This window comes from Scleropages formosus, chromosome 2, assembly GCF_900964775.1.
Source record: "Scleropages formosus chromosome 2, fSclFor1.1, whole genome shotgun sequence".
In the NCBI taxonomy this organism is placed as follows: Eukaryota; Metazoa; Chordata; class Actinopteri; order Osteoglossiformes; family Osteoglossidae; genus Scleropages; species Scleropages formosus.
In genome coordinates, this window is record NC_041807.1 from 33,226,950 (window position 1) to 33,251,565 (window position 24,616).

General features: G+C 40.4%; 1 protein-coding gene across 1 annotated transcript in view; it reads left to right on the forward strand.

Annotated features, from left to right (window-relative positions):
• Positions 1 to 2,973: 2,973 nt before the first annotated feature.
• The window catches only part of fgd (faciogenital dysplasia), a 53,769-nt gene continuing 32,126 nt past the window's right edge, over positions 2,974 to 24,616 (forward strand). Inside the window, exon 1 of the mRNA XM_018762303.2 lies at positions 2,974 to 3,953. Within this exon, the coding sequence (XP_018617819.2) occupies positions 3,932 to 3,953 (22 nt within the window). The 5' untranslated portion in view covers positions 2,974 to 3,931. The remainder of the gene's footprint in view (positions 3,954 to 24,616) is intronic.

The following is a 24,616-nucleotide window of genomic DNA, read 5'->3' on the forward strand; positions in this document are numbered from 1 at the left end:
CTGAATGTCTTTAAGCTATATTAAACACCATAACCTGTGGTGGTCCACTATAACACCGCAAATCTCCAGAACATGGGTCATGTTTGTTTCGTTACTTATCCATACTGGCGTGGGGCACATCCTTCACGCAGTCTTAGGGACCTTTATTAACGCAGCACTTGGTGGTGGTGACATCATTACTGTTTTTGCCTGTGCATGGGTGGACATAATGGGGCCACCCCCCCAGGGGCATTACATCTTTGAGCTGGGGTGAGTGGTCTGAAGTGCATAACACAAAGACGCTTTTCTTCCCTGTCCTGCGAGTCTTATGACAGCGGGAGCACATGAGAAGAGCCCCTAAGGGGCACTGCATCAGGTGGTTAGACACACACCACTGGCTCTTCTGCAGCCTCTCATTTGTTCGGCTGTACTTCTCCCAAAGCGCTGGAAACGCACGTGTTTCCTCCTGGTATCCAGACGAGATCACAGCTCGTCCCAGCCGAAGAAAAGCTGGGCCTTACGCTTTCTCAGCTCGGGCGAGTTTGATACAAACCCTGGTGTGAGCCAAAGAACTCCGGGTGTCTCTTTCGCTCTTAGTCTAAACATTTATTTACCGTGCAATCGCCAACAGAAGTGATCCTTATAAAGACCTACCCTGTTTCAAAATATTTTTACTGTGGTTATTCATAGAAATTCTTCTGAACTGGTCATGTGTCCTGCTTGCACTTATCTGAAATATTATCAAAACAACTTAGTATTAAAAGATTTTCTGACATATATATATATTCTAACATATATTTATGTATATAAATGACCGACCAACTTAACTATTCTATGTCCTTAATAATAATAACTGATGCCTTTCAGACATTACACTCTACTTATTTGTAAGACAAATAAAAATATATATGTCTTACAAAACTTATTGAAATATTAATTACAATGATTGGGAGATTGCACTTCACACAAGAGGGAGTCTTTGTGAGCATTGCAGTGAATGTTGTCACAGAAGGATGACTCATTGAAAGAGCTGCTGCTGGCTGAGCGTGATGCTGATGAAAAAGCCCACTGGCTGGTGGTCTTCCCCCTTCCCCGGCCCACATGCTCCACCACTTCCTGTGGCTCTTCGAGCCCCCATCGCTCTCGGTGAATGGCTGTTTTTGTCTGCGAGCTTTTGACTGAGTCGCCCTGAATGTTTTGGAGGACGCTGTCCATCTCCACTTCTGGCTCTCCGACTTCAATCCGGCACTTTCCTTGGCTCGCTGCGCCCTGGTAGCGCTTTCGGGATAAGAGATTGGCGGAAGTCCTCACTGGAGTGGACAGGGATGTCACTTCCAGGGAAACCATTTCAAAATACATGGGGGACGAAGCTGTCATGCTGTGATCTCTTTTGACAGGAATAAATCAAAAATCACATCAATCATATCAAAATCATGTTGCATAATATACACATATGATTAAAAAAATTAACCGATTTCTGATAACAAATCCTCACATTCCTCGGTAAAGAAGGCTGCACTCTCATTTTGTCATTTACCTGACCTCTGCAAGAGCTCTTGAATGGAAAGTGAAGAACAAAACCATTAATTACTTGTATGGGGGGTGACACCGAATACTTTCATTGTGGAAAAGTGAGAGGTGCACACTACACTGACTTCAGTAATAATAAAGACTTTGCTGCCCAAGGATTGAGAAAAGCTGACAGAGTGTTTTTGTCCAGATTGACTGGGACAATTGACTAATCCAACAGTTTTCAATAGCCAGTTATACCATCACAGGCGTAACCAAAGCAGGAACAAAAGGAGCGGTGCGGGATACACCTCCAGCTGTCCGTCACAGGGCACTGAGCCACTTAAGGGCAACAAAGGGCAATTTGTAGTCTCCAGTTCATCTCAACGGCATGTCTGTAGACTGTTTGAGGAGACAAACACAAACATGGGAGAACACGCAGACTCTACACACACTGAGCTGAAAACCTTGGAGCAGTGGTGCGACACTGTCTTGTCTTTAACAGTGTGCTCTACCTACCCCCCGTTCCTTAATCATCTCCAAAAGCAGTGCCTGCGATGTTGCCTGATGGGCAAGTTTGGCACTGGCTGTTTTCCGGTGACCAGATATACAAGCGTACTGGTGGGGGCTGGGGGGTTGGCGTGATGGTGTTGACATGAGTGCGGCACAGGCGGAGGCTACACTACGGCTGCATGGGCTCTTAAGCATCATTTTTCTGGGGAAGGGTGGGTAGGATTGTGGACACAAGCAGCTAGTGGAACGATTGTTGAGGCTTAAGTGACCCCCGTCCCTGCAGACCCCCCAGCGCCAACACTGGGACGTTCCCTCAGACTCAAACTTGGCAGCTGCTGATGTATAATATACACAGTAGTTTGTATCACGGAATTCTGGAGCTGTTCCATAACAGCACCTTTCAGGGCTTCCTGCCTGGGAGAACTACATCCCCTAAGCGAACATTTCGTCAAACATTAGAATATGTAGTTGTGTCTATGCAATTTCGGTCAAGATCAGAGCAGGTAGAACTGCGGCAGCCGGCAGTGTCCCGTTAGTTTTGTGACCTTAGTCAGAAGGTTATTGGTTTGAATCATTGCGGTTGTGCATTTGATAGATAAATAAACCTTTGATTTGATTTGAATCCATCCCCCCCCCCCCCCCCCCCCCCCAGAACCCCCTGGTGAAGGTACTTACCCTGAAATGATATAGTAGGAGTATAATCCTGCATCATGAATGGGTAAATCAAGCTGATTATGTAATAATGTAAGTGCACTTGGACAAAGGTGTCAGCCAGGTAAAGAAGGTTATTAAATACACAGCAACCTATATTTTTGTGTATTCCTGTGTGGGTGATGATATACATAAAACAGTATGAGATTATGTTGTTGAATTGCACAGTAAGTAACCACTTTTCTTTTTTATCAAGGCTTCATTCCGTACATCTAAACTCACGTGACGACTTGGAAAATGACACATATTTTAGTGTTCCACCTTTTTAAACGCTGTCATCTTTGGGAAAGGACGCGATGCGGAAATGACACAGAAATGCCACTTTATATTTGCGTTTCTCTGCAGCGCTGCGCTCCTCCTGTTGTCGGAGGACATCGGAGGGACACGTCGGGACGGAGACATAATCGATTTAATGTATACAGGGGAACCGCCGCGGTGTGCGGAGACCGCAACCTCCACGGGTTATTATTGCTGTAAAGAAAATGCAAACTGACAGTTCGTTAACTTTCAATTTCTTGCGCTTTAATGGAAAGTTTATACCTGACAGAGAGAGAGCACAACTGAGGGAATCACGTCTAAAAGATTTCTCATCTTTTTGTTTGGGAGATTGCACACGCACAGAGTACTGCACGCGGCGGAGTCTGAGGTGAACAAAAAACTTCACGTAGAAACCCTTCTTGCTGTGTACAACTTTCAAGTGTTACGGCGGTAAAAATATTGATAAAATGTGAACATATACGCGTTTTTTATTTAAATAACGTAAGAGGAAGGGAAAAAATTTTCTGTTATTCGGGACGTGGGGACTTCACGACCGCGCCGTCGAGAACGCGCTCCAGGGTGTGTGTGTGCGCGCCAGGCCTGTTACTTCCCTACGCCACCGGGATCCGCGCGAACGCACGAGTGAAAGACGTCTGATCCGCGAGGAGGTTTTCGCGCTGTTGACGTGGGGTGCCATGCGTGCGCTCGTTACGTGCCCCGCCGGGGGAACGAAGTTCGGCTGACGGAGTCGGCGGCGCGAAGGTGAGAAGTGCACTGTGAGATTTGAGGCGCGCGCTCTTTCGCGTCCGCTCATTCTCCACCCACGGCGAACCAGCAGCGCGCGACAGCTTGCTTGCAGCCGGCGGAGCGTCTTTCCTCGCGCTGTGTAGAAGGGGAGGTTTGGCGCCGGGGCAGAGCCGCTTCGCTCGAGCCGGACGACGACAGACAGTTGTTGGCAGAAATGCAGGAAATTTCTGCGGCCGGTAAGACGTTTTTTTTTTGGTTATTATAAATCATGTCTTAGAAGAAGTAATGTATTTTTCACTTTTCACGGTTAATTTGGAGACGCTGAGAGAAGTTTGTGGTGAAAAGTTCACTGAAATGATTTCCTAAAACTCCCCGTGGAAGTTAAATTTAATTATTTTCTTCGGGCTGTCGACCACAAAATATCGGCACTTTTTGAATATGATATGGTCTGTACGCACTGCTTGTAACGTGTTCACGGATTGATTTTCAGCCAGACAACTCTCCATAGACTACTAGTCGACAAAAGCAACGAATGCTGTAGTGTGTGTGTGTGTGTGTGTGTGTGTGTCTCTCAGTCATGTCCTGAGGCGTAAGACAGTCACTTTATGAAATATTTTTCAAAAACCGGCGGGTCTCGAAATTCCGCCTTTTTTCTTTTCTGTCATTTTGCCAGAGTGAATTTGAAGTGTCAACGCGTTTACGAGGCTTGTGTTTTGTCACGTATTTCGACTAGTTTTTCCACAGAAGTAGTTGTAAGTGTAGCTCCCAGTCAGGACTGGACCCAAAGAAACGAAAGAGGAGGGAACAACTACACTGCTGGATACAGACTCTAACAGAGCTTCTTCACACTGTCACTGTCTGTCCACATTTCGTACCACGTTTAGTAAAGAAAGGAAGAAAAAAAAAAAAAAGTCTAACTTTTCACCATATACAGCCAGCCAGGAGTCCTCAGCTGGGGCCATAAATAAACTGGAAAGGCCATCTGTGAGTTAAAGTTTGTAGAAGGTACTTCTGCACAGTGTTTGTATGAAGAGCTGACCCCCTCCCCCCCTTACTGCTGTGTTTCAGTCCCTCCCCTGTGGAAGAAGGATGAACAGAGTTACTTTTGTAAGATCGGAAAATGCACAAAGACACTGTAGGGTCAGGCTTCTTTCAGTAGTTTGTGTCTGAGGAGAGAAAAGGGAGCAACTGTTGTTTAAAGTGCTCCGTGAAGGAGGTGATGATACTGAGGGGTGAAACTCAGAACCTATAAAGAATAATAGGGCTTAATGGTGAAGATGTTATGAATACTGCTGTAAATCTAGCATGGACAGTATGTTGTAAGGAAGCTTGAGATTTCATGTTTCTCTCTGTAGGATTTATCCCCATGTCCAGCTGTGTGGAAAATTTGGAAATTTTTTTTTGGTCTGTTGAGTTGATGGACCCATCCCCATGTTAGCCTAAAAGGAAGGTCCTGATCTGACCTAAATTACCTGTTGTGGTGGAAATCTTTCATTTTCACAGAAGACATTCATGACCATATTCTGACATGGCTTTTGCCAAGCCCTGATTCCGTGCAGCACAGATGCAACAGATATAAAGTTGATATCAGAAATATAAATATCCTTATTGAAATTTCAGATTTGATGCACTGAACTGATATAAAAATCTCCCCTGCCTGTTAAATCTTTTGATGTAAAAATAAAAATCACACAAATAATTTCCAGCCCCTTTTCACCTTTATTAAGATTTTGAAACAATAAGTGAAAAATGAAGTAATGATGACTTTTAGGAAAAATTGTAAAATAAAAGAAAAAACTTAAGCAAAATAGTTGCGTGTGCACACTTTACAATTAAAATAATTTTGATTTGCCCTAAATAAAATATAACTGTTCCTGAAGGATTTCCTTTAAGCATTCTTAGTTCTATAGTAGAGAAATATGTGGCCTGCAAAGAGCTTATTGAAAGCTCTTAAGGATCTTTTAGTTGAACAGTACAAATCATCAGAGGGGTTTGAAAATTTTCAAAGGCTTTCAATATATCATGGAGTACTCTCAAGACTGTCATTAAGAAGTGGAGGATGTATAGGACTACCTGGGTGTTAAAAAGATTACAGTGTCCCTGTAGAGCTGATGACTGGGTTAAGGGAAAGCTCATAAAGGAGGCCAATGGTAACCTTGAAGTATCTGCAGGATTTTACTGTATGGTTGTAAGTGCCCATTCCCTACACAGTATTATGACAATTTTTCATATGCTCCATAAGTCTGAGCTGTGGGGTATGGTGGCAAGATGAAAGCCATTGCTCACAAAAAGAATATCCAAGAGAGTTTCAAATTTGCTAAGCAATATATTCAGGCTTCTAAAACTTTGTCTTATGTTTTGATGAGACCAAGGTTGAACATTTTAGTCACAATACCAGAAGATATGTTTGGTGTAAAGTTAACTCAGCTCATCATCCAATGAATCTGATAAACTAAATAAGAAAGCAATTATTTTCACATTGATGATTTTCTCCAAAGAGACTTATTTATTCATTTATACAGCTGGGTAATTTTAGTGGCGCAATTTAGGGTAAGTACCTTGCTCAGGGGTACTACAGCTGCGATTTGAACTTGCAACCTTCGTGCCCAAAGGCAGCAGCTCGGACCATTACGCTACCAGCTGCTTTCCTAATCATCTTAATTAGTTATTTCAAACATAATTATAAATTTTACTGCTGTGTTTCTCACTTATGGTGAAATTGCCCAGCTGGTACAAAAAACAGGTCATGCTGCTCATTACCACGGGTAATTTATCAGTTTGTGCTACAGGTAGCTATAGGTATAGATCATTTCTTAATGGCAGATGTTTCTCTAGTAGCTCTGCTTTGTCCTGTTTTTGGCACTGGGACACTGTTCAGAATAAAGTCAACACTTAGATCAAAATATGCATATAATTTTTGACAGGGCATGTAATCATTTTTTTTTTCTTTTTTCTTTTTTAAATGTAATGGCAACATACACCGTAATGTGCCATACATTTCTAGGAAGCAACCTCTTTAAGTTTTTATAAAGGCTAGTACAAATAAATATTGTAAAAGCTTATTGGTAAACTTTTTTTTTGAAATTCTTTTGTAGAATCCAGCCTATTTTTGTCGCAGTACTGATACCTTACTGAACTATGTCCATAATCAACCTAAATTCTACTTTCTAGACCCAAAATACTGCAAGTGTACCCAGCTCTCGCTGGAATTGGCCTAGATGCTATTTTGACAGTCTTGGAATTGCTCTGCCGCTGTGTTGCTGTAAACAGTCCAGGTTTATTGGATTCATGGCTGGAGGTGAGGGCTTGCAGAGCATTGGAGATGATGGTGTGGTTGGTTACAGTGTCTAGTGAAGCTGCTGATGTTCTTCGATGAAGCCATGCACTAATCCCTGTGTGAACACATTGCTCATTTCCCTTTTATGTCCCGTTTTCTTGCTTTCTTGGAGAGTTTTGTCCCTTGATTTGTTTGAGGCACTGGAAAGTAGCTGTCAAATAAAATATAGCCCTATGAGGTCCCCAGACCCTGGGAACAGCAACAGTTCTGCTCAGTGAGAATAAGGAACAATTTCAAGCTAAGTGTGTTCAACCTTAAAATACATGTGGAGAAGTTTGTAGTTAAAATGTATAAGATCAAACATGGTGCTTTGCTCTTAGCATACTAGGTGATGTTTCAGCAGTTAACATGCTTCTAATGGAAGCCCTGTTTATCTGCCCGTTTGTGTTCTGTCTGAAAGTGTGGCCTATGGTGTACATGAATTCGGTTCTGCTGTGTTTTTTTGTGTGGAGGGCTTGGTTCCCGCTGTTTCCGTCTGAACCCAGGGTCTTGTCTGTGTTTGGGTGTCAGCGACTTCCCAGCAGTCTGTGCACAAACTGTTTATGCTACTCATTATTAACAGAAGTGATTTGGCCGAACTGTGTTTAACTGAACTGATGTAAACATCTCCTCTCCCTGTTAAATAAACAGTAAAAACAGTAGGAAGAGCTGGGGGGTGTGAAGAGGAGTTTCTTGATTTAAGGAAAGTTGGATGCAAAAAATGGCAAGATGATTCAGTACAAGGAAAATGGCTGAAGGCCCCATCATCCACATGAAAAAGATTATTTGATGGCATTTGCTGGCTTGGTTGGTTGAAAAAGATCAGTGGAGCATTTGACTAGATAAATGTGCTTACTGAAGCCTGATGCCTACAAGCATGGAGCTGTTCTCTACAGAACTCCATTTTTAGAAAAGATTAGCAGTTTTGCTATATGCCCAGAAGAGAGAGGAGTTTAGCCAGCTGTGCTTGGCTTTTCTTTGCAAATGGACCGATAACAGCATCTTAACTGTCCACAAAAGTTTTGCATTGTTCTAATCTGATTTCTTATATTTTGTGCATATTTTGTTTAACTTATATAAATGATTTTTTTTTTTCTTATGGATCCTAGCTACATGTCTGTGTATGTGTTGACAGCGTATGTTTTCAGAATAAGATTATGGTGCTGTGTACCGTTTTTGTGCTTGCACTTGAAAAATTCTAATTTTAATTAGATTTTTTTTGGTGAAGGCAGTTTTTTTGTCTACCAATTGTAAAGTTCAGCAGGTATACAGACTTTTTATTCAGATACATTTCACAAAAAGTCATCTTGAAGAATGAAATGCTTTACCATTATGTTTATGTCAGCATCTATGATCTGTTGCACCATCACATCTGGTTGAAGTCCACAAGGCTGTAGATGAGGGTAAGAATTCCCTTCTGCACCAGGTGATCGAGGTATGTCACCTGTTACAAACTTGTTAGGTGTGCATCTGACCAACTAGTTTCTCGATTGGCCCATCCGCTACTCTAGTCCTGCAGTTTTTTTTTTTTTTTAAACTGTTCTAAATCTTATTTGTTTAGTTTCTGTTGTATTTTTCACATAACTACAGAGTCTGATTCCTCCCCCCCAAAGTAAAACAGCTATAAATTTAAATAGTTAAAACATGTTCCATTGTGTTGTTTTTTTTTAAAAAAAAAAAAAAATAAAATACTTGGTTTCGTAACAGAGACAGTATTGTTCTGTTCTCTGAACATTAAAAAGGCAGTTTTTTTCCATGGTGCGTTTTCTCAAGGCAATAGAACAATAGAAAGAAGGAAAGAAGGGCTGTAAGTTTGAAACCAGATATGAAGTACGCATGCGCACATCCCAGCCTGGAGCAGGCCGTACCCACCTGCACCTGAGGGTTCTGGCTAAGAACTCAGGTGATACAAATGTGAGCAACATCATCCCAGACACAATACATTAGGCCCTCAACTTACAAACACATTTGCGACTAGAAGTCTGTTTATTACTTCATGTGTTTGTAATTCAAAAGTCACTTTTTACTATGTTATAGTCAATAAAAGCTGAATCTTATATACGTTCATCCAGTTTTTAATGGGTTTAGTTCTGCAAAAAACTCAGACAAAATAATAAAATATACTCCAATGCTTGCATTTATTCATTTAGCTCTTTTCTCCAGAGGAACATACCTTAAGCTACTTAGAATTATTTGTCCATTAGCACTGCTAGGTAATTTTACTGAGCAATTTAGAATAAGTACCTTCTTTAAGGGTACTTCAGCAACACTGCAATTTGAACCTGTGACCTTTGGATCTAAAGGCAGCAGTTGTACCCACTACACTATCAACTTCACAATCTATCCATTATTAAAAGTTGCTTGTGCAGTAAATTAACATTAAAACCTGCTTAAAATGACAAAATAAAAATGTGTTCTCTCTTAAACCTCCTGCTCAGTGCTGTTGGCCAGGTCATCACATAAATATGTCTGACATTTATCAGCTGTGTGCTACTTTCTATGTCTGCAAGTCAAAGCTTAATAAAACATATATTCCTTGATTTCCGCTTAAGCTTTTGTAAATATCTTGGATATAGCTGCAGAAAATATGGCCATTGCAACACAGGGGCACTGAAGAAGAGGTACAGAGACTCTCTGAATAAATCCCTTGGTGCCTCTTACATTGACCAGTGGTCTGCTCTAGCCTTTGACCGTGAGGCCTGGAGACACACCATTCACCAGGCTGTTTCCTTCTTTGAGAAGGCATGCAAGGGCTGGTCTTGAGGACTGAAAGGAGATTGTGGAAGAAGCGTGACACTGCAGCACAAAACTCAGAACAGACTTTCCCTTGCAGCCACTACCACTGGACTTGCCTCTCCCGCATTGGCCTCGCCAGCCACCAGCGAGCCTGCAGCAGACGTGGACAGCCCCCTTCCTAAATCTTTGTTCGCAAAGTCAAGCCATGAACTTGATGCAGTATGCATTCCTTCAGTATCTGTGAAATGCACACATGCATTCTCCATATTTAGAGCAAGGCTGTGAAATGTCACAACAGTTATTTTAAATCAAGAACTGGGGGACTTTTTAATATTGATTCACAGGACTCGTATTGATTCAGCAAGTTTCTTCACTCTGCTGATCTCCAGAACAAATATGGATAAAAGCACAATTCAGCAATTTCAAGGAGGAGAAAAACTGCAGCATGCACTAACAAAGGAATACTTTGCCTTTTAAGCTGACTTCTTCCAGTCTGGGGGCTTAAATCCAAATTTGTAGACAAGTGGTCAGTCGTGTGATTAAGACTAATATGGTTAATCAGCTGGAACATTTGCTGACGGTCCTTCAGTACACTAGACTTTTAGCTGATTGAAAAGTACTCAGTGGTTTTAATGAAAGAAAATGCAGAATTTTTTTTTCTGCAAAGCATAAAGTTCTCCTTAGTCTTGCACTGTCTTGACATAGAAATACAAGCTTCAATCCACAGCAGTGATCACACCTAATATATATTTCCTCTTACAGAGCTGGAATTCATTTTTACTTGTAATGTGAATTTCAGGTTCAAAAATAGGTAGAAGTTGAATATAAGTAAATTTTAGTTTGACTTAAAACAATTTAAGTCAAACTAATATCTGTATTTTAGTTGAAATTAAAGTGAAGAAACTATTTTCATCATGTTTTTGGCAATTCTGTGAAGGTTTTATTTTGTTTTCCCATTAGATGGCAGTATAGGGCAGGATGAAATGCAATGATGAGCGATTTTAACTTATCCCCAACTCACTGTGATGTGAAACACTCTTAAGGAATAATTGGTAATACATAATCAGATGGGATGGCAGAATATTGTTCATAGTATAATGTCGTAAAAAACTATACATTTCAGTTGTATAAAAAGGCTAAGTTTCACATCAGCAAGGTATGAGTAAGCAGGTTTTAGCAAAAGTGAGTTCACAGGTGTTCAGCTGTGTTGACTCTGTTGAATTCATTGTGGGGATGTTGATAGTAGAAGATGACACAAGTAATGATTGTCACTAAGCACGAACAAATTTCCCCCCAGAAGAACATAACGATATGTATTTTGCACAACTTGCACACTGTTGTGTTGTATACTTTTGTATGCCCTTACACAGTGTGAGTGAGCTAAAGTAATGTATATCTGCATCTGCTTTGACAAATCATGAGTTTACTATAGTGATATGTAATTATGTGTCCGTTGAGCCATGTTGAGAGTGTACTGTTGTAATATGTGCTTTTGCGTGCCTTAAACAAAATTAGGATGTTATAGTAGTGCATACATGTATAGCCTTTCTGAAGATGTTCTCAGTGCTTAGTGATTAACAAGGGAGGCTGTGATAGTTAGAGAATTCTGAGCAATGCTTTTTCCTTTTTGTTCTTTTTCCTTTGCTGCTGCAGAAGCAGCCCTGTCATGAAGGTCAGTGCAGCAGAGGGAGCTTGAGTTCACTTCCTATTAGTCTATAAGGACCCTTTCTTCTTTCGTAGAAAGAATACATTTGAGTTTTCAGATATTCACTTAACTATGATTTCTTTCTATAGCAGTTTCTTCGGATAGTAGTAAATGTCATTATTATGGTAGTATTTTCTGTTAACAACTGGTCAATATATGCAGCTGTCAACCTGTCAGGACAATTTATACTTGTTGTTTCCCATGACAATTGATGGATCATTTAACAGACTTCTGATTTCATTACATTTGGAAAATTTTGTTCAGAATGAAATGCAATAAAACAAAACCGAAGTAACCGCTTTATGTGTGCACGGTGTATGTCCACACAACTGTGTGTGTGCCCATGTGTTTGTGCCTGTATGTGTGTGCAAGACAGAAGGAGATGAGTGGTCTGGCATGATGTGCTGACAGCCAGGTGGATGTTGTTATTCCAGGCCTGCAAACACAAAGGGGCTTCCTGGAAGGATTCAGGAAAGTGGACCGGGGCTGTCTGCTCAAACACCTGCCCTACCCGTCTATTCGCTTAGATGCAGATTGCTCTGCAGTCTGCCAGAGCTTTCCTGTCTTCCGAACACAATAACACTCTCCAGTCATGTACACAATAACAGTCACATATGCTGCATGTGCACAGGTTGACCTTATTCTGTTTGCCTTTGCTACAGGGATTGTTGTGTGCCTCACTAATTCATCATTTTTAGATGGTCCCTGGTCTACTATATTTATGTTTGTGAAGTCTTCAGTTACAACGCTTTATATCTTATTGACTGCAGGTGAAATGATTGTCTTGGCAATAATGTAGTGCAAAACAGTTGTTGCACTTACTCAACCATTGTATCACATGTATAATTTTTCCAGAAGAATGAAGTAAGTTTTGTGGTAAACTCAAGAAAAATAACCTACCTGATTAGAAACAAATATAATCACTATTGTAAATATATCCTTCCTATACACAAATTCTCAAATGTGTATTTTCATATTTGCCTTAATTTCAATATGTAAGTTCTCTAATAAAAATTATTTACCTAAAAGTAACTTTTGTGTGAGATATAGTCTATAGATCACATGCCATAGGAAATGCAACCTTCTTAAATAGAACTTCTACAGGAAAAATATCTTAAAGACATGATCTACTGGAAATATACCATACTTATGATATCATTTGATTAAAAAAAAAAAAAAAAGTACCATGTCAATTTTTACAACAGCACTGACAGCAAGCTTCTCATTGCCTTGTAGAATTTTCTGATGCATTTTCTGGCAATCTGCTGCATTTTATATCTGCTTGTGCATAATTTGTGTTAATCATTTGTGTATATTTTCATGTGAGGTAGGATTTGATAACCTTCTAGTGGTCAGTCCATGAGATTCAGACAGATGGCTTACTTCTCCACCCTCACTTCTCCATTATTTCATCTTCTTTTTTGCGTTCCCTCTTCCTGTCTCTACCTCGATCTGTATCCATCCATCTGCTTGGCTATCCCTGCCCTTCTCTGTCATACCACTGCCTTCCGCAGCCCTGTTATAATCCCTCTTGAGCTGTGTAATTATGAGCCATCTGGGCCACTGTGGGTAAATAAGGCCTGAAGTCATCAATTGCACAAACCAATGCAGATTTGCTGTAGCTCTGTAATTTAACTGTGAACAAGAGGAATCGTATTTTAGGTTTTAGGAGTACTGTATTGCAGACATTGCCCTACACGCTTAATTTATAGATCATTATATCTAACCTTTGTTTATTCAGGGACTGATCATAAATTCAAATATAAAAATGTAAGAGGCCCCTGGTTGGATTTCTTAAAGTCAATGAAATTTGATAAATGAATTTCTTCTTTCTTTAACTCATTCTTTCATTCCAGTTGTCATCTGGTGAAGCAAACCAGAGACTTTTTGTGTCATTGCTGATGCAGCAAATGAATTGATGAGGCACAATTACTTTTATAGCACTACTCACTGTCATGAATTATGCCTTGTGATTCAGTATGAGTCTAGACTTCAGCTTGTAATTGTGGTCACACTAACTGTGTGAACTTTATGTTCAAGCCTCAGCTCAGTATCTATCAGCATTTTCCTATGTTTTACCTTTCCCCATATATTCACAGTGCAAGCTGTACTGATAAACTTCTTTCTAGTGCTTTACCTCAGCTTCATTATTGTGATTACGTGTAATGTCCTGTTGTCACTTAGTGCACCACGACCTGACTTGTTTCTGTTCAGGTTTGAACTCAGTAGAAAGATTTAGGCTCCCAAAACTCATAATTCTGGATAGAGGGATGGAGGTTCTGAGGTTGATAGAGCACAGAATTATTACAGTTTTGATGTCTTTATACTTTCTTGTAGTCTCACTTCTTTTACAGTCTATAGTTCACGTCTGATAAAGACCACAGCAGGTTTATAAACATTACTTCCATTCTCATACCACTAAATCGTGCAGAGAAACTTGTAGAGTTGAGTAAAGTATAATGAAGTTGGGCGGTGCCCATCCGGGACTCACGTGAACATCTGAAGTGAATTTTCTTCTTGTACTGTATCCCCCTCCAGCTAGCAGGTTGCACTGCTCTGCCCCTCCCTTGCTGTTAGGCTGCTGTTTGCACCTCCTGAGTGCTTACTGCGAGTAATGCCTTCCCTTCTGTTGTGACTGTTACTGTCTTAGTGTGACCCTGTTTGTAAGTCTGCTGTGATCCCTCTCTTTTTCATTCTCTGACCATTGCATGATCTCTCTAACAGCCAGACACATGGAAAGGGATGAATCACTACCACTCAGTGTGAACCCATCCCCTTGCATTCTGTCATCTGTTAAGATAACCATATGCTCTTTAGCAATGCTAAGATTCTTTAGTCGTAGTGAAACCCACAAAACAAGAATGTGTTTCTTGCAAACACTGTAGGCTGTGGGTGATTTTACACATGTAGATGAGTTGGCACATTTCACTTGGTGGTCATGTTGAGTTTTTTTTTTTTTTTTTTTTTGCTCTTTTACATGTTATTTCCCTTTTTTTTAATAGCCTCTCTCAAGTTGTCTAGTTTTTCTCTCCTATGTGTTTTATATTTTGCAAAATAAGTAGCGGTCATGTTAGCATGGAAACCAGCAGCATGCAGAATACATACAAATGCTGAAATCATTTGGTAGCCACATTTCTGTAGCCAAGGTACACTCTTTCAGTTCATATTTATTTTCATTATAAATGATGGCAGTTCTGTTTGCATTGTGTGTAATGATGCAGCTTCGTGAAAGGATTTTAATCTCCACTTTGAAAAGTAATATTCAGTATTAAATTTGTCTTGTTTACGTAAAGGTATGACTCTGCTTCAGCATAAGAAATTTTGCTTGGCCCTGGAAATTCTTTTGGTAATCGGAGCACTAGAAGGCCATTTTTATCACTAAATGTTCTTCCCATTTCCATGATAAAGGGCAGCTGAGACTGCTTTTCAAAACTGCCATTTAGGCTGGTTTCTAAAGAAATGTTCAAGAGTTTTGCCAGATGAAGTCACGCTTGTCCTTGTCGAACAGCTCCCATGCTTTTCTTCGTCATTAAGTTAACAGTTGTTGACACAGGTAAGTGGTGTGAATGATAAGTCTCTCAAGTTGTACAGCAGAATACAACACTTGGTTTCTTTCATCTTTTTGCTATGATTCCAGTTTATAATTGTACAATTTTGAGTGAGTGCTATTTCACCATGTAATTCCACAGATATAGTTTTACTTAAATAAGTAAAATATAGACATTATTTTGAGGGTTGCAGTTTGTTCAAAATAGATAACCCCTGGAGAACTGTATATGCACTAAATTCTGAGTGTATACACAAGTTGCTCATGTAGTGTGTGAAAACACGCAATTTACTGAATTCCCAGGCTTAAGATGCATACCCTGGACAAAGTCAATTTGGCTCATGGATGTTTACAATACATAAAGAAATAAAATAGTTTAGATCACAGCCTATGTCTTTCACTGTGCAAAGTAAAAAGACACTTCTTTCAGAGCCATTAATATAGTGTTATTGACAAATATTTGATGCTAGCTAATCTTCATTTGGTTGTTATGTTTAGGCTTTGGTTATGGTGGTGAAAGGCCAGTTATGTTGTTAATGCAGTTTACATGATATAAATAAATAAAAAAAAAAAGGTGATAGTTGTTTATAACTTATCTCTAAATGTTAGTGTTAAGGTGCAGCAGGTAGCGCAGTTGTGACTGGTTGAGATTGTCATTGTACGACGTAGGAAGTATATACAGTAGTTGGCTTTGTTATGCAAGAAATCTGGCTGTTAAAGGGCTTGAAATAATATCTTTCTCCTTCAGGCAGCTACATTAGAAGAGTCCAACCAGTACCATTAAAGCCCTATTTGTACTCTAGTGGTCACTGTTTCCATGGTAATGTAGAGGTTAATATGCTAGACTTTGCCAGGAAATAGACAGGTTGACATCACTGAGGGACAAACACTTTTTGAGTTTTGGACACTAAATGTGTATCTCTGTCCAAAAATATCTGATGCAAACAGCGATGCTGCTGTGCAGAATAAAACACCTGTTATGGAAGTAAAATGACTGCGTAAGTGTCAGAAATGCCATTGTAAGGATTGAATCTTTGTGTATAAAAAGGTTATATGCTTGTTCCCCTGTTTTACAAACGTACAAGTTACAAACATAGAAACATTTCCCATTTTACTCCTAATTGCATTCTGTTCACCTTTGTGAAATGTTCTGCGTTTCTGCTTGTAGCCATTACTTGGTAGCCAAATGGACTCAGAATTGAAACTGTGGTGCTGTTTGTTGTTGGGGGGCAGCTTCAGGGAGCTGTGTTGTGCCAATTTTTTTTTTTTTTTTTACATACACTTCTAACCAAGTTTATCTTGTACAGTTGTTAGAAATTACTTATTTTAAGTCAGTGTATTTTTAAAAATTTTTACAGTTATGTTCAAAACTGACAGAAAGCCATGATCAATCAAAAGAATTATCTCTTAAGTAATGTGTAAATGTTCTTGCTCTAAAACTTTGAAATCATAACTGTTGAATAATGGATAAATATTAACTATTTGCCTTATGCCCTGTGTCACCGGGTAGGCTCCGGTTCCCCGCGACCCCGTATGGGACAAGCGGTTCAGAAAGTGTGTGTGTGTAATGTAAATGTTAAAAAAAAAATAGGAATGCGATGAGGAATTATTTGGATAAACCTTTAAGCAGTTACTTGTGTGATGTACATTGGTTCATATGGTGGAAATTAACTATTGTGCTTTAGAATCATGCATTTGTCTCTTTCTTCTAATGTAATGCACCCATTGTGTTTTCTGTGAAATGTATGTCAGTTTAGAGAAAAGTGTTTGCTAAATGAATAAATATAAATGTAAAATACCTAACAAATAAACAGAAGTATGTGTCTGTTATTACTTTTCTTTGATTACAGATTGGAAGTGACCAGATCCTGAAAATGTGGCATATACTTACGTGATGAATGGATCACATTCTTGTACAGACGGAACCCAAGTTACAATGGTCCAACTGAAAATGACTTTACAATGGCACGATAGCGATATGTTTTTAGGAGAAATTGTACTTCGAATTTTGAACACACACCCCCCCCGGGCAGGCGTTATGCGGTATGAGATTCTCTTGTGATGCTGGGCAGCGGCAACGATCCGCATCTCCCGGACAGCCACACAGTCTGTAGTGTATACAATTGATACTCTATGGTATTCTGCGTTGCCAGTGTTTTTTTTTTTTGGATATTCCCCCGTATCTACATTGTATTTTGTGCATCCATCATGTCTACTAAACTCCCATCTGTCTCTCCTGCTACTGGTGAGAAGAAGAGGGCAATTACTCTTGAGGAGAAACTCGTGATAATTGCCCATTATTAAGGCGGCAAGTCCATAATGGCCATCGCACGTATGCTAGGCTATGATGTTCGGTAGGTTAGGTGTATTAAACCCATTGTAAGTCGAAAATCCATTTATCGGAACATAACCCCATCGTAAGTTGGGGACCGCCTGTAGTTAACTTTGTTGTGTCCTCAGTCAATAATAATATGTGCAAGTAGTATTTAAGGGCAAAGGTTTTCCCATGCTATACTCCATCATGTTATTACACTAAATGATGTGCAGGAGTAACATGGCACAGTCTTGCCTATCTGAAGCAAAGCCCACTGGAGGTTGTGGAGATAAAAACTATGAAATTAAACTATCTCAGGTCATTTATAAGTTTCCTTTAGTGTTGCTTCAGGTTAATAAAATAATAGTCCTGCAATAGACCATCCAATCTGTGGTGTATCTTGTCTTAAGCCTTTTGCTTCCAGAATATTAACACAGACCCTACATTATATAAGCTATTGATAAAAATAAAAGTACATATCTTAAAGTGGATTTTTAATTTATTATAGCTTTATCTGGTGTTTTTTTTATAGAATTAAAACTTAAATAAATCACAAGATTAAGCTGTATTAAGCTCTTCATTATAATGCAGTGGTTAGACTTTTCTTATAGATTTCCACGCCCAATTTTATCTGTAAGTAGAGCTACAAGGGTGTATTTTTATAAGCTGTTGTAACTGTTTTCGTTGCATGGCATTGCTTATGCAAAAACAAGGTCTATTAGGATATTTAATTTACTGCTGTTGGTTGAAGACAACATTTATATGGATGCACTCTTCAGTTATACCTGTGAAGCAGAGGTGAATGTAACTCAATGTGGGATTTGTGAAAGGGGTGCTGCTTGTTGACTAATGGTGTCAGTTTACCATTGCATTAAGCTTGCAAGGTGGTGCTGTTAGAGATGTCAGACTGGGAAGGTCTACTACTGGGTAATGATGGATTGCAAATGGGGTGTGTGGGGGCTCTGGTTGCTGAGTAACTCAATTTTCCCTGTACTCTTATCCAAAGTAACACTGTAGTCAGTTTGTTTGTTTTTTTTTTTTTTTTTTTTCCTCTTCTTTGTTTTTAATTGTTGTAGTTTGTGTTTTAATGGTGCAGGAACAATAGTTTTACAACTATTGAATTATACTGGTTGCATTAAGGAACTGGGGCCCCCACTCTTGCACCCAAAATTAAGTGCTACATTAAATACCAAAGTGTAGAAATGGAGGAAATACACATCTGCACATTATACGTATTGCACTGGGTATAACTTTAACTTTGGATATTTTTTTAAGTAGTGATATCATCTCGACAGGGGTGCGGTGGCGCAGCGGGCTTGGCTGGGTCTTGCTCTCTGGTGGGTCTGGAGTTTGAGTCCTACTTGGGGTGCCTTGTGATGGACTGGTGTCTCGTCCTGGGTGTGTCTCTCCTCCAACCTTATGCCCTGTATTGCCAGGTTAGGTTCCGGTTCACCCCGATATATATCATCTTGTGTACTCACTTATTCCATGTTTTTATGTTGTTTCTAATACCTTACTCATGTACTGCTTGGTGACAGATGTCCTCATCTCAGGTCACTGGATCTGATGCAGACTGCAGACATTTTCTAATTAATCTATAAGAGGTTTATATATAAAGGAGCCCTTGCATTGGCAAATGTAAGAAATCAGTCTAGACAGCATTTTCAATTTTGTACACTTTCACCTAAGAGATGAAAATGAGGTGAAATGTCAAGTTTTCCTCAAGGAGGGGGTCCACAGTTTAGGAAGGTGTGGGAGTGGAAATGTGGGTGGTCACATTTGTGTTTACTTACTTTATTTAACCCAAAAGAACAATTACTATCCGTTATGGTGAGAAATGTTCTATCAGCACTGATTCATGGTCACATTACTCAAGGACGTCAAAGTGCAAACTAAAGACCTCATCACAGTCTAGAAAATATGATGCCTTGTCAAACCAGTCATAGCTTTGTCTTCCTAAATGTCAATAGTCACCAGCTGTAGTCAGGGGCTTTCCTTTGTGTTATTTAAAATTAAAAAAAAAACTTTATAATTCCTTTAAGTTTTTTTATTTGATAAAGTTTTATCTCAACTGTCAAAATTGCATCTGTAACATCCACATATTGTTTTTTTCACTGTATACAATGTGGGAGGCTCAGAAATCTGGACAAAGCTAGCTCCACAGGTCTTGCTCAAATACCATTTTGTCATGAGCTAAAAAAATTCACAATATGAGTCTGCAGTGAATTTTGGCTGGCTTTAAGGTTCATGTATCAATGTTTTATTAAATATACACTCAAGACTTGGGAAAAGAAAGACTAGCATCGGTCTGAAACTTAAAAGATATGAGTAGATTTTACATTGACGTGGTTTTAAAAAATGTTCGCAGCTCTTCTTCCTTCTCTTCCCTGAATCCGAAAAACTTTCAGAGTTAAGGCTGTCCCCCATACATTATGATTTTCTAAGCTTGGATTGGTGACCTTGTTCCCATGCCAGTCACCTCCTGTCACTCTCAGTCCATCAGCGAGCCCCATGCGACACTTGTGTTCAGAGGATTGCTGCATCTGCCGTGTATCGGACTGGAATGAAGGGCCAGTAGATGTAATTGCGTGTACATATGAAAAAATGAATAAGCATCATAAAGTGTGCCACCTTGTCAGCTTCTTATGTGAAAGATATTATATAGAATTGGAAACTGTGAGAAAAGTTAAAATTGTAAGACATTTTGAAGGCTTTTAATCTGATTCTTTCTCACATCTAAAAGGGATTGTCAGAACTTGTACTCTCTAGCTCATCACAATCCCCCCACTCCCCCACGCCCTCCTCCCTGCACTCTCCCTCCTTCTTTTCACTCTCTCCCCCACCGTCATTTGTTTCCTTGACAACCGTTCAGAGGCATTATACTGCCTGAAAACTACTTTTTGCTCTTTCACGGCTGCTGTCCGGCATTGTGAAGACAGCACCACAGTCACCTCTGTGGCTGAAAGAGACCCGGCTGAGGACAACGTGAGGAGCACGTTCTGGTCTGGAGCTTGTGCTCAACCAGAGGGGGGGGGGAGGAGGAGGAGGAGGCTTGGGGGGGACCTAGGAGTGTGACTCAGAGAGTGAGTAGCTAACAGATTCTGCACCCTGTCGTCTGCCATGGTGGTTCTCCGTTGCTCCGAATGCCCCTGATCTGGATCGAACCCTGCGACACGTGAGTTCTAATGTCTTTCTCTGTGTGTGTGTGTGTGTGTGTGTGTGTGTGTGTGTGTGTGTGTGCGCGTGTGTATATAGGATTGAGAGAGTGAGTGTGTATTTGCTCCGCTGGGATGAGCATGGCTTAGCAAGGCTTTGCAGAGAGAGCGAGAACAACGGGCAGATGGCTGTCCACGGATAGCTGGTGAGTTTGTGCTGGTGAGCTGGCTTCCTTGCTGAGCTCCTGGTCCAGCCTCTGTGTGTATCTGTGTTCCTCTCTGGGCTCCTACAGCCCTACCGGATCCTTGTCTGAGATGGTGCCTCCATGTATGTGTGGAGCTGCCTGTGGCATTTCCTCCAGCCTGAATAATGTTGGGTATTGCGCTTGGCTTCTGAAATATACATGTTGGGCTGCATGTTTTATTGAGTGACTTATATTGGGGGCAATTTTCTACAGGCTTGGTTCCTCCTGGTGTTGTTTTTATGAATAATGGAGCAGAGAGAGCATATTATATTTACCTTCTTTTTTGCTGCTGATCTTGCCAATAATGTAGAAGAATAGCAATATTTTTCATGTTTCTGATTTCCTTCTCTTATGATAAATGTATGTTAAAGATGTCTTAATGGATTTGGAGACACCGCTTCAACTCTTATACGTCACGCATCTTTCAGTTAAAGAGAGAACATTTTAAAATGAATAGTATAATTCCTGTTAAAATCCCCCTTCAACTGAGGGCGTTGCTTCCGAAAGTCAAACCAGGATGTGAAAAGAGTGTTGATGAATTTATGCCTGGATAGAAAGCTTGTTTTGTGTGATTATCACTTTTTTTCTTCCTTTTGGTAATTTCAACATAACTTCTCCCAGAGTAAAGCTTCTTGATGTCAAGACAGTGACTGATGGCAGACTGGTTATAGAGAATTCAGCGGAAATGTTCCACTTTCATCACAGTGACACCATGACAGATGCCCACTTCACAGACGTTTGAAGTACTGCAGCAGCTATTATTTTATGTTTATTTACATGAGTTACCTCCCTCCCCAGTCAGTAATGTGGCTCCAATAACTAGTGAGTTGTAGTGTTTCCATGACGACCTGCACCAGCTGCAGGGGCCTTGCTGTTTTGCATTCATGTGCGGCGAGTCTAATAACTGACCTTTTCACCCCAGATCAATGAGGACTCTACCAGAGCATCGTCCAGGAGGAAGCTCTCAGAGCACTTTGGATTGAGTGGCGTCAAATTCCCCATCTTGCCTGGATCGTTTATAATTTTGTTCACTTTCAGACGTGCATAGATTTTGTGTCACAAATGTTTTGTTGTTTGTATTTCAGCAAGTACTGCACATAATACTATACGTGAATAAAGGTTACTGTCTCGTGTCAGCTGGTAGTTGGAAGAAAAATACTATTTATATGCTGCTGGCCCACAAATGACATTGGCCATTTGAGCATCAGCCTGAACAGAGTGAACGTGTGTGTGTGTGTGTGTGTGTGTGTGTGTGTGTGTGTGTGTGTGTGTTTTATATATATATATAATGCTTTAACATATATTCTTTTTCCTCTTTTCGTTATGTTAAGCAGAGATATGGCTTAGGGACATATAATGGAAAGGAAATTTTCCCTGAAATTATGTTGCACATATGGCTCAGGTTGAATGTACCTTAGTGGTCATTCTCCACTTGTTTGTTGTTTCCACCGTCAATGTATGCGTATTTATCATCGTCAGTGCATACTACTGCTTACTGTAACTCTTCCAAGAAGATACCTTTGAATATACCTGAGGTCCCTTGTTGGAGACATGCTTGCTCTTAACAGACTCAATACAATGGTTATGTTCATAAAAGTAGAGATGAATTGAGATCATTTATGGCAATTTCTTACCCTTGTGTTGATTCAAGATTATCTCTTATAAGTAATTTAACATTAGAACAATAACCTTGGATGCAGATCAGGGTATAGAACCACACATCTATTTGCAGTCTTGTTAAAGATGCACTTTTTCAGGCCATTCTTAATGTATTAGAAGAGTTCAAATGGCTGTTTTCTGTAAACAACCATGAATTTGAAGCTCTGCCTCAGAATTTTAGTTTTAAAAAGTTTTTCTTTTTATTTTTACTGGTTGTAGTTGTAATTAAGCAATAAGAGCTCAGAGTTTAGTATTATGAATTGTATTAATATTACTATGAATTTTCTTAACGGAAAAATTGTGGCGAGGAAAACAATGTGAAATGGATCCACAGTCACAGTTAAAACTAGGGCAAAGATGGAGGCCACTGGAGTAGCTGTGGTCGATGGAAAGCTGGAGAGTCATTGTCATGTTAACCAGCATTGTGCTGGCCCCATCAGCCTTCACCCAGTGCAAAGGGCCACTCTGTCTTTGAAATTTGCTTGAATTGGCTGTTTTGGAAAATTCTCCCCATGAGAATGAAGTGCTTTGTTGAATGCCTGTAATTAAAAGTCCGTCCTCTATTTGCGCTTATTCAGCGGGACAGTAATATTAGCTGTCATAATGCGTTAGGGATGTTATCCTCCCAAGCACCGGTCCCTGCCAAACTCGCTGCGTGTCTCTGCTGAGGAGTTTTTCAAAACGGTAAATGTTGCAGATTACCAACTGTCAGGCTAAAGAAGGCAAGTGTTTGCATACGTTGAGATATAGTAATGCTTTCCCATACACTTGTACAGTCCTGCAGAGGCCCTGTTTTAAATGTACTGTACTCTTGCTTCTGGAAGGATCTTACCTTAAATCCTGATTAGGATGTCAATGTGCATTTAATCTTTTTTCCACACAGAAGGCTTGTGCTTCAAAGAGAGACCCTAAGTTCAAAGAAACACTTAGAAAACCACAGGATCAATATTCATGAGGTGTTTCTGTGGCAATTGGTGGGAGTCCACAGCCACATGATACAGTATTTAAAAAACAAAGTGACTGAGTCAAGCATGTCCCTCACATGAGCTTTGGGTGCTAGAATGAGCTTCCCCACTTGTGTCTCTCTCTGGGGCACTATTAACCCTGATCTTTTATACGTACCTCAACACCTGCTAGAGTCTGAGCTTCCAGAATCTTCATTTTGCAGTGGTATGCTTTGTTCTGCCATTGGTTGCAGCTACCAGTACTGACATTGTTTTATTGAATGAATTAAATAGGTTAAAAAGTGCAATTTGATCACATGGGGGTGCGGTGGGTTGGACCGGGCCCTGCTCTCCAGTGGGTCTGGGGTTTGAGTCCCACTTGGGGTGCCTTGCAATGGACTGGCATCCTGTCCTGGGTGTGTCCCCTCCCCTTTCAGCCTTGCGCCCTGTGTTGCCGGGTTAGGCTCCGGCTCCCCGCGACCCTGTCTGGGATAAGTGGTTCAGAAAATGTGTGTGTGTGTGTCTAAAGAATAATTTCTGGTGTTTGTTGTTTTTTTTAATAGAGGTTTTAATTCAGAATCTATTTAAATGGTGCAGTTTGCCTTAACATGTATCGGTGGTGCAAGGGGTTTGACCACGTCCTGCTCTCTGGTGGGTCTGGGTTTCAAGTCCCACTCGGGGTGCCTTGCGACGGAGTGGTGTTCCGTCCTGGGTGTCTCCCCCCCCGCCTTACGCCCTGTGTTGCTGGGTTAGGCTCCAGCTCCCCTCAACCCCGTATGGGATGAGCGGTTCAGATAGTGTGTGTGTGTGAATTCGCCTTAATGCCTCGGTGGTGAAAAAGCTGAACATTGTCTGGGAGACTTTGAGTTCCCTATTTGTACAGTAATGTTTTTTTTTTTTTTTAGCACCTGTCTTGTCCACGGCAGCTTGCTGTAAGATAAGCAACTTAGTTGTACCCATTACCTACCCATTTATACAGCAGGTTGTTCTTACTGGAGCAATTCATAATAAGTACCTCCTCAAGGATACAACAGTAGGAGTGCGATTTCAATCAGGTACCTGTAGATTGCAAGGCAATGGGCATAACCACTGCACCCGTGATCCTTTGTCTTTTTCCAGTGCCCTCTTATTCTGTTCAACTGAAAGCATGCTGCAGACAACAGGTGGGGAAAAAAAGCTTTTGAAATTGCCTTTGAAAATGGACCGCAAAATCTGCAAAGTATGGCCTGTGGGTAAAATAGTTATTAATCAGTAATGTGGAGAGGACTGGGTAACTGG